General features: G+C 37.8%; 1 protein-coding gene across 1 annotated transcript; it reads left to right on the top strand.

The window, feature by feature from the left end:
* The first annotated feature begins 2,980 nt into the window (after positions 1 to 2,980).
* Positions 2,981 to 9,555, top strand: LOC104915005 (zinc finger protein GLIS3-like). Its single transcript, XM_010725621.2, has 2 exons — positions 2,981 to 3,185; positions 8,096 to 9,555. Exons 1-2 carry the CDS (start codon positions 3,055 to 3,057, stop codon positions 9,306 to 9,308), a joined length of 1,344 nt encoding a protein of 447 aa, XP_010723923.2. The 5' UTR covers positions 2,981 to 3,054; the 3' UTR covers positions 9,309 to 9,555.
* Positions 9,556 to 10,862: the final 1,307 nt, after the last annotated feature.

Below are 10,862 nucleotides of genomic sequence, written 5' to 3'. Positions count from 1 at the left end.
TTGGCATTGCTGCCTTTTCTGATTTTCTGGAGGGGGATTTTTTTTCTAATATCTACATTCCAAGAAGCTCATGTTTAATCACGTATAATTAATGACCTAATTTTGTGGTTGCAGATTGTCATTTGAATGGACTAGGTTAGCCAGTCCCCAAATGAAAATCAAACAAGTGCATAGACTTTTCATTTCCTGGATATTATAAACAAAGTATTATAGTTACTATAAAAACTTGTAGGAAGTGGCTTTTGTGTGAAGAGCATTTGGTTGTCATCTAGGAAAGAATCAGAGCATCTTTACTCAAGTTAAATAGTAGCTTGCTATCTTATCTAAGCAGTAAACCCTACAAGCTTCCCGACTGTGTTTCAGTGTCAAAAACAGTTAAATTTTCATAGAATCATAGAATAGTTTGCATTAGAAGAGACCTTTAAGATCATCTGGTTCCAACTCCTCTGCTACACTACCCCTCTGCCTTCCACTAGACCAGGTTGCTCTAAGCCCCATCCAGCCTGGCCTTGAATGCTTTCAGGGAGGAGGCATCCACAATGTTACTGGGCAACCTGTCCCAGTGTCTCACCACTCTCACATCTTCCTAAGTAAGGAATTAAGGAATTTCTTCCTAAGAAGAAATTCTTCTTTCAACTTAAAGCCACTTCCCCTCAACGTGTTGCTACATGCTCTTATGAGATGTCCTTCCCCAGCTTTCCTGAAGGCCTCATTTCAAGTAGCGGAAGGCTGCTATAAAGCTCCCCCTGGAGCCTTTTCCAGTCTAAAGAGCCCCATCTCTCTCAGCCTGTCCTTGTAGGGGAGTTGCTCCAGCCCTCCTCTGGATGTTTTCCAACAGCTCCATGTCCTTCTTGTTTTGGGGGCCCGAGAACTGAATGCAGCACTCCAGGTGGGGTCTCATGAGAGCAGAGGACCAGAATCACCTCCTTCTACCTCCTGGTTATGCTTTGCTTCTCTTGATGCAACCCAGGATACGGTTGGCCTTTTGAGCTGCAGGTGCAGTTTTCTATATTATTCTAGCAAGTTTCACTGTCTTACATATGCTTTGACACAGGAGGTCTTTGTCTCTAGACAGTGACAATATCTTTCTTAAAAACAGCTAACTGTACATAATGTGCACACATACATAGGTATATAGCATTGTGTATTTTATGTGATGTGAATGTGTCACGCTAAAATAATATGAGGAAGCATTCGTATTATTACTAGGGTCAGATCATGCTTTTTTTTCTTAATAATTTTGCATCTGGTTTCCTTTTAGCACTCTCTAATATTGTGGAAACTACTACTGAGTAGCACTGATTCAGCTGTAATGAGTTCAAAATGCAAATTACTGCACAGAAAAGAAAATAAACTGCCTTCTCTTATTCTTTTGATTTAATTGAGCATCTTTGTCTAAAACACAGAGTAATCCCACAGAGATTAAAAGCTGCTTTCCTGATACTCCAAATGAAGTTAAATACAGCACAAGGAATTCTGCATAAATGTTTCCCTTGCAAGCGTCCAGTCCTAGTTAAATTTCAGTTTAGGTTCCTAAATGTTGCTGTCATTCTTTATGCTTAATTTTTCAACTAGATGCAACATTCTTACCTTACATTTCTGAGTAGTAGCAGTGAGCAAGTCGTGTTTGTTGAAAAGCGCTTACATATGTCATCCCAAGAAGTACATTTTGACAGTACATAATGTGATATATATAAGTATATATATAATGCAGTCAACTTCTAACATCGTTAATGGACAGTTTGGTCTGAGGATCATATATGTACTCCTTACATACTTGTGAGAAATCAGTGGTTTGTCAAAGAGAAGAAGAAAATGAGAAAATAGAGACCTCCAAAACAGGTCTTGTTTCCTTTTTAAAAATAGAAACCATCATCTGAAATTTTTATGGTGAATAATAGAATTTTAAGATAAACTCATCTCCTTGGGTGATGGAGGAGGGCTATGAGTGTCTTAACGCACTTCTTTATGGAATTCTCAAGCCATCTGAAAACAGTTGTGAAAAATGAGTGAGTTGTACAGCTATCCTGCTCTAGATAGTAGTCTGAACACAGAGAAGCTTCTAGAAATGAGAATTATCTAATTATTAACTTCCAAATATGATCGAAATAAATATCTAATTTTAATTTATTTCCAATATCTTGTCAGTCTCATATCATGTCCTAAATTTTAACTGTCCCATTTTTATGTGTTTTAATTCAGGGGAATTAAGTCAGATCACGCAGTACACGGAGTGTTTTGCAGTTGTGTCTCACTTGCCAGCTACTCCTATATAATTGTCCCATGCTACTGTGCAGCCATCAATTTTGAGTCATGGCAGCAGTGTCTGAGAGCAGATAGTGGTCTTCTAATGGAAGTCCAGGATGCCTTTCTGATTCAGCTCTAAGTCCTATCTCCATGCTTCTGAGGAATGTAGGGTTGCAGCTGTAGGTCTCTTCTGCCAGGAACACTATGCAGTATGTGCGTTTTGCCATGCCAGAATCACAGGGGTAGCAATTTGCATGCATGCCTGTAGTACTCTTCCTTTTTTGATAGATAGTGGAGGAGTGGTGGAATGACTTTCAGTTTCTTGGAGCTGTGAGGTTCTGCACAGTACAAGGTTGTTTTCCTGCAACGTCCTTTTGTTCTCATTCCATGGAGAAAGGACTGTTACGATTTGGCAGTCCCTCAGTTGAGAGCAGATTTTGCTCCTAGAGTGTTTCTGTGGTGTTTTTTTCTGGTGTATATCAATGATATCTAATTTTTAGTTCATATATTTCAACATGTTTTAAATGTGCATCGTTCATCAAATCTTATTGAAAGCATTGCTTTTTGTGTTTGGAGAAGTTTGCAAAATCCTTGTGTTGAACATCCGTTTCATTCTCCTCTGAAGATATTCAGTTGCAGTCCCTGTCCCTGTTGTACAGACACTTTGAGTTCTGTGACTTCATTATGTGCTCATGGTAGATGAATACTAACATGCCTTTTTTGCTTTTAGGAGGTCTTGGTTATGGATCCCAGTGTAAGTCCATTGGAAAAAGCAGCTGCAGCAATCTAGTAGTCACCAGCAGTCCCATGACAGTTCAGCAGCTGGGACCTGTTTCGCCTCCTACTAGTCGAGTTTCAACAGCATGCAACCAGATCAGCCCTCAATTACAGAGGTCTATGGATGTTTCCAGCCTGAGTATTCCTCCATCAGATACAAGGTCCTGAGTTAACATTTTTCTTTTCAGTATTAAAAGAAGAGTTGTTTGTTGTTTCTTGGTTTTTTTTACTTTTTTAAATTTTCCTATTATTTAAATGGTAGCCTTTCATATATAATGACCTAAGTGTAGCTCTGTTATCCCATGGCAAGTTTAAATAAAACTAAATAAATCCATAATCATAGTGATTTGGATAATTCATATCAAGGAGGAAATGTGGCTAGAAGTTTTCTGTGCTTGATAGGGCTTTTTTCATAGATGAAGACGAAGACTCTTATAATCACCTAAGCATATTTCTGTACAGGAAAAAAAAAAACGGGCTGAAAATATTAAGGAAAAAGTAGAAGTACATCTTCTGGACAGTTATGTATTTTTTTTAAGCTTCCCATAATATTAAGAGTGTTATGCTGATGCTGACCAAGTGACAATAATGTCCGATAAACTAACTTTTAATACCCCACTAATATTTTTCTTCTCTCATCAACTACATTTGCTTTCAAATCGTTTCAATCATTAACTTGATTGTATCAATTGTTCCCTATCTGCACTGTACGAGCAGTTAACAGCATATGTTCCATATACTCCAGTAAATTTTGAGATTATAGCTATGACTACAACAGGCAAACATGACTGAAGAGAAAACAGTTGTTTAGTTAGCCTCTATACAGGTATAGTAAGTTCATCCCTATACTTCAGTTAAAAATACAGTGAAAAAATAATCTTGAGTGTTATGTCAGAAACTACGCAGCCAATTCTGTAGTTGTGACTTGAGAATAGTTGCCTCCTGAGCCTAAAATATAACGCTTCTTGTTCACAAAAGATCTCTTATTTTCTAAACAATTTACATTTTACTATATCACTTTATTGAAAGCTAAGGAATGGTCTTGAAATAATTAAAACTGTTATTATGTAACTGGAAGAAAATCTTGCTACAATCTGTAATATTCCAGGACATGTTGGACTGGGTGATCCTTGTGGGTCACTTCTTGAGATATTCTGATCTGTTCTATTTCTGTCTCTTTAGTAGGGAAAACTGAGTCCTCTGGGACAATTTAGAAAATGAATTGTGCTTCCTTTATAAACATGCCAGGGAAAACCACTCACTGCTAAGCTAATAAAAAATGACAGCTCCAAAAACATGCCTCTGTGTCAGAATAGAAATGATAGAATGTAAATATCATTAGAGTATTATTACTTACTAATACTCGGAAGTTTTCAGTGTGCAGGTAGAGTTTGTTACATTTACGTGAATGTATGACTGTGTGTACTATGTCAACACTGAGTTATACGTTTTTATTTTAAAGAAACATTTACTAAAGTGAACTGAAGTCGAAACTCTGGCAGAATTCCGGTTCTAGTGTTTCTTAGTGTCTCTTTTAATGATTTATCAATGAAGACTTTATAAAATCAGTTTCTCATACAAAGAATGTCTATTTCAGCAATTTTCCCCTCAATTTAGGGCAAAACAAGTTTTAAGTTAGATTTTAATTTACAGATTGTGTAAACACTTTAAAAAAAATTGTTTTAGCATTAAACTGCATTTGCCTAAGCTGGTTGTTTAAACTAACTTCATAATCTGTTTACAGGCTGAGAGCCTTCTCTGCATTATGTTTTTCAGGATGCATCATGACCTGTGCTCTGGTAGTTCAATCCAAAACAGATTGTGGATTGAATTGACTCAAAACAAAATGACTTGTCTTGAATTTTCCTGATGGGCACGAGAAGGGAAAGTTTACTAAACTGTAGTTTACTAGAATTAATATCAGATTTTTGTATATACACCATCTTCATCTTTTTTGAGTTTCCCACACACCTTTTCAGAGGAGTCAGTTATGTTGGATGTCATCAGATCAGATATGGATGTGATCTATAAGATAGCAGATATGTCTCTCCCATCTAGAAAAAAATTAAGCATTGTGGATTTTTGGAGAAAAATCATATTCCAGATTACAGTCTGACTATAAGCCCTTTCTGTTAAGTGGCTTGGAAGAAGAATTTCACATGAATGCCTTAGCAACAGCAGATAGTTCATGCAGTAGCCCGTGGGCCAGTCTGGGCAGCCAAGATGTAAAAAAAAAAATAAAAATAAAAAATTGATCTACACTGCAGTTAGAGAGAATGCCCCTGTTGGAGCCTCTTGTAGAAAGCAGCAGTGGAAGCTCAGGGTCATCCTCTAGTGTTCTGGGGTTGGGTCTATAGAGGATCTGAAGCCCTCTACACTCAACTGAAAAAGAGATATTGGCAGCATCTGAAGGGTTCTGATCTGCTTTGGAAGTGGTTGGTACTGAAGCACAACTGCTCTTGGTACTCTGACTGCCTGTGCTGCACTGGATGTTCAAAGGGAGGGGAGGGTCCCCTCCACACATCCTGCAACTGATGCTTTGTGGAGTAAATGAGCCACGCTGATCTCACAACTCAAGCTTTAGTAGGAAACCCCAGTCACCCAGGAATCTCAGAAGTAATCATGGAATAACCCAAAGGCAAATATTTCAGAATATCATTAGAGGAGGAGATGATGCATGCTGAAGAGGCCCCACTGTGTAGTAAATTGACAGAGTGAGAAGCAATATGCCTTGTTCACTGATGGGCCTGCCATATCATAGGAGAGCACTGGAGGTGGAAGGCTGCTATCTGAAGTCCAGAAAATGCTGACAGAGAAGGTGAATTGAGCCAATTGGCTGAAGTAAAGGCCATCCAGTTGGCTTTAGATATTGCTGAGTGAGAAAAGTGGACAGTGTTTTACCTCCACACTGACTCATATTCCAGTGGGAGATGGCCTGCAGTGATGTTTACAGCAATGGAAGTTGAACAACTGGCAGTGCAGAGCTAAACCCATCTGGCCTGCAACATCGCAGAAAGATATGGCTGCCCAGATAGAGAACATGGTTGTAAAGGTATGTCACTAGATGCACATATACCCAAGAGTCATGCCACTGAAGAACATCAGAACAACCAGCAGATGGATTGGATTGCTGGAGTACAAGTACTCAGGTAGATTTGGACTGGCAACATGAGGATGAACTATTTCTAGCTCAGTGGGCCCAAAGGAATATTCTATACTATATTATATTATAGATATTATAGTAAACTTAAATTATAGGGAGAGTTGGCCAGAAGAGGTAGCTCCTCTGTTTGTGCTCAGTTGTGTTTACTGATGTTGATCCCTGGCTTCACCTACCAATAATTCTAAAGTTAGGTGGTTTCACGTATTTCCACTAAAGCTGCAGTTAATTCAGACACAGTTGTGGAGCAGACATAATATGCAGCTGTGACCCTTAACTGAACTGTCTTGTGAATCCTTGTCTTGTGGAACCTTATCCCCTCTAAGAAAATCTTGCAGAACTCAGAAGCAACAGCAATATTATTTATCCTGAGTGGACTCAAAACTTGCTTATCTAGTAAGAAGATAGTGAAGTAGGTAGAATTTTTTCTATAAATATGCTTGCTGTAACTCTGTATGTAGGAAGAAAGAGATGGGATTTATTTCTGCTTATCAAGAAAGAATTGAGATCTGTTTCTGATTATTTCCTTCATGGTTCATAGTTTTTGTTCTATAAATTGCAAATCTGTGGTAATAAAATTATTACGTAAAAACATTATACATTACTGACTGTAGTATCTTACCTTTGTAAATAATACGTTATTCCTTGTGTGCATAACTTGCTTTGGATTTCTTCATGTAAATATTCAATATATTGTTTACTTAGAAATTTAAGAAATATTTTTAATATCTGGTATTTACAGTACCCATTACAACTTACTAGCTGTCATTTTTGAAGTTAATTTGATCTGAAATCTATGTATGATAGGAGAAAGTACTGCATATCTTATTTATAATTTGAGAAGATGAAAAGCAGTGACTAAGTGATTTGTCTATCTTCAAAAATGCACTTTAAAAGAGAAACCTGATTTCCTGTGCACCTGGACTACCACTAAAATTATGCGCTTTTTCAATAGAGTGTTGTAAAAAATAATAAATCCAGGAGTTAGCTCCCAAATTGCAGAATTTTTTTGTTGTTTGTGTGATCTCCAGGTTTATCTTGATAGGTACCTGTTTCTCCCTACTGTCAGAGCACCTCAAAAGTACTGATTACCATATTGATGACACTACCACCGGCACCACTGACTCGTAGGAAGTTCAAGTCTGCCAATATACAGAATTGAATCATAAAGACAAATCTACTTTTCTGTGTGTTTCCTTGTTAGACATTTCTGTAGAAAAAAATATTGTCAAGAGCTGTAGGAGATTTGCAACACAAGCAAATTTCTTAGTCTTTCTGTGACAGGCCAACAATAACAGTATGATTACACTTTTGTGAAAAAACTGGCTACTGACTTGAAAGGAAACACATCACAAAATAAAATTAAATAAACCAAACCCTTTCAGCTATTTCTTCTACATTATTAATGTATTTTGTTTGTTTTCTATAGTTAGATATAATCTATACAATCCTGAGCTATTTCTGTATTGAATAATATTTGTATGAATTACAGTTGGCAAAGTCATAAAGGTTAAACATTTATTCTTTACTCAGTTTTCTTCCCTTTCTTTGCTAGCAAAAATAATAGGCAGTCATCTCAAATCAGTGAGCTTCATACAAGGCAGGAATATAGTGCTTTGGCTTCAGAAGCTGAAACCCGTTTACATTTATGTGAAGTTTAAAAAAAAATTAAGTTAAAGTTCAATTATTAAGTGTCTTTTTACATGTACACTGACTGTGTATACCTACTTGTACACTGATGGAGAATTCAAAAAATGTGAGTAGTTGAAGTTAGGAAGAATTTATACATTGCTTTTCTTTAGTTTTAAGTATACACGAAGGTGGAAGAACACACACAGCAGTACACACACATTAAATTTGTAATGTATAAGTGTCTAACTGCTTACTTAGTTTATTATGCGTTTGTTCCAGGTCACTGTTGTCACACAAGTCTCTGGACTCTACAACATCAAGCTTGTCAGAAAGTCAGTTGACTTTGACTGTTAAGCAAGAGTGGTCACATGGGTATGGGATACTTCATTCTCTTCCACTTGATCAAGGTTTACAAAATGGCAGTGTGCTGGGGGACTTCCTAAATTTTCAATCTACACCACCTGTGTCCAGTAACTGCATGTCTAGCTCATTACCATCCTATCTACTTGGCATGGAAAATAGCCACTCTCCTAATCTTAGTGCTTGTCATTCCTTCTCCCAGTCTCAATCTGCCCGCTCCAAAAAGAAAGCACTCTCTCTATCTCCTCTGTCTGATGGCATTGGGATTGACTTCAATACAATCATTCGTACATCCCCTACTTCTTTAGTGGCCTATATCAACAGCTCCAGGACTTCAGCAGCTAATGTTTCCCCACAGCCTGAGGTCTATGGGCATTTTCTGGGAGTGAGAGGCAGCTATATACCCCAAAACTGCTCTGTCCCAGCTTACCAGAAAGGCCTTCTCATGGCTAATTGCAACATTGCCTTCCCAGAGTTTGTTGAGAATGGAGTTGGTGAGTACCAGCGAATGCAGCAGCTGGAGCAAGTCAGCCTGCAGACAGACATGATGACTAACATGGTGATCCAACAGGGCATGTTTCCCATGGACAGCCAAGCAGTGGATGCCCTGAAAAATGAACAATTGGATGACTTCTCAGGTCACACTATTGATATGCCTCCTCCACCCCCACTGCTGCCACCTACTCCACAAGGGCCACCCCCACCATACCATGCTCACCAGCACCAGCTTCCTCAAAGCCTCCCTGGTCATGTGTACCGTCTGCCTGTGCCTCCTTCTGCTCCAGACCCACAGCTCGAAGAAGATGGAGACCTGAATGATTTTAATGGCAAACATGGCTGTCGTTGGATTGATTGCAACATGCTTTATGATCAGCAAGAAGAACTTGTGCAACACATTGAGAAGATTCATATAGACCAGAGGAAGGGAGAAAACTTCACGTGCTTCTGGGCAGGCTGTCCAAGAAGGCTCAAGCCATTCAATGCAAGGTATAAACTGCTGATTCACATGAGAGTTCACTCAGGAGAGAAGCCGAACAAATGCACAGTAAGTCTGAATTCTGCCTCTCTTACCCTTAAAAGACTATTACTTACAAGAACACTCAGAAGTTGTATTTCTGCTTCTTGTAGGTAATGCTAATATGGGTTTTTTTTAGGTAGTCTGCATGAATAAAGGTCTGCTCCATCTTTCCATCTAGAAAGGGAAGGTGTTCTTTAAATTGATGTGTAGTGACAGATAATGTTTGACAATTTATTTATTTTTTTTCTTAATTTAAAAACTTTATGAACTGCAGAAATAAGATGGTAAACTTCAAAAATTGAAGCTTAATTATTGTCAGTCTCTGGAACTGTGTGGATCACACACACACACAGGAAAAAAGTGGTGCAGAATAAATGATACAATTTGTCCCAAATATTATTGCATCATGTTATTCCGCCTTAATCTGTGTATTTTGTGTATTTTTAAGGGCAATAGCTTGTGTCATTACTAACAAAAAAAAACAGACTCTAAGCTCTGTTGTGCTGAATATAGTAGAAAAATAACATAGGACAAGTTCTCTGCTCAGAACTTCTAGTAGTGAGCATTCAAACCCCAAAGATCTGCTGTTCTGTCTGTTTTATTTAGAGATGCTACAAGCTAGTTTCCTGCATACATAATGAAAGGTGATAACATAGCCAGGAAACTACCATCAGCTAATGTTTGGACTCCAGTGAATCACCAGTTAACTCTAATTCAGATTCCCTGCTGGCTTTACACACAGACTGTATTTTAGATGACAATTAAGTTATCTCACTAAGAGCACATTTGGTGCCAACAGAAAGTGCTCTCAGCAGTGCTGTTCCCAGTCCTTAGCACAACCTACGGAAACAATGAATTTACTTTTTCTAGAAATAATTGCTGATTGCAATTTACTTGGGAAGAGGAAAAAAAAAAGAAAGAAAAAAAAAGTAGTTGTATGTAATGTTGTAAAGTTCTGAAATGTAAGTTGGTGCAGAGTCTGTTTCTGTGTTTGTCTCACTGACAATTCCATTCTTATGATTTCTGACTTATTCCAAAGGTTTGCTTATAAACTAAGTAGAGAAATTTTTTTCTTTAATTTTTTTAATTTTAAAATGCCAGTCTTTAGAGAGAAGCTATCATCTCAGACTTCACTCTTAAATTTAAAGGGTGAGGCAGAGGAAGTGTCATACACCAGAGCTTGAATTCAGGCTCTCTGCTCTCAGAATCTTTTTTAAAAATATCCAATATGTTGTTTTTTCTTTTCTTGGGATATACTGGACCATTAACTTCAATTCTTCCTGAGGTGATCCTTGTCAGATTTATGAGGAAAGAGACAATGAGAAAAAGTACTTATTAGGAAACCATAAAACAGTTTTTTAAGGCAGTAGCACAAAAACATGAGAGTAGAAAAAAACATGAGAGAAAGACATCAGCAGATAAGTGAGAAGAGACAGCAGTATGAAGAATGAGAGCAGGAACGATGAAAGAACACTGAAGAAAGAGAAAATTATCTGAAATCAAAACTGACTGACAATGCCAAGGGTGTGGTTTTAGAGCAGGTTTGTGTGAAGTAAAGAAATTGGGTTACTCACAAAGCCATAACATTCTTTTGCATAACTTTTATTCTGCATTTGCAGACATCTCTGGTTGGTTGGTGGCTGAACTTGTCAGAAACAGAATAAATAA

Source organism: Meleagris gallopavo, chromosome Z (genome assembly GCF_000146605.3).
Source record: "Meleagris gallopavo isolate NT-WF06-2002-E0010 breed Aviagen turkey brand Nicholas breeding stock chromosome Z, Turkey_5.1, whole genome shotgun sequence".
Classification (NCBI taxonomy): Eukaryota; Metazoa; Chordata; class Aves; order Galliformes; family Phasianidae; genus Meleagris; species Meleagris gallopavo.
This window is presented reverse-complemented; position numbering and strand designations above follow the sequence as displayed.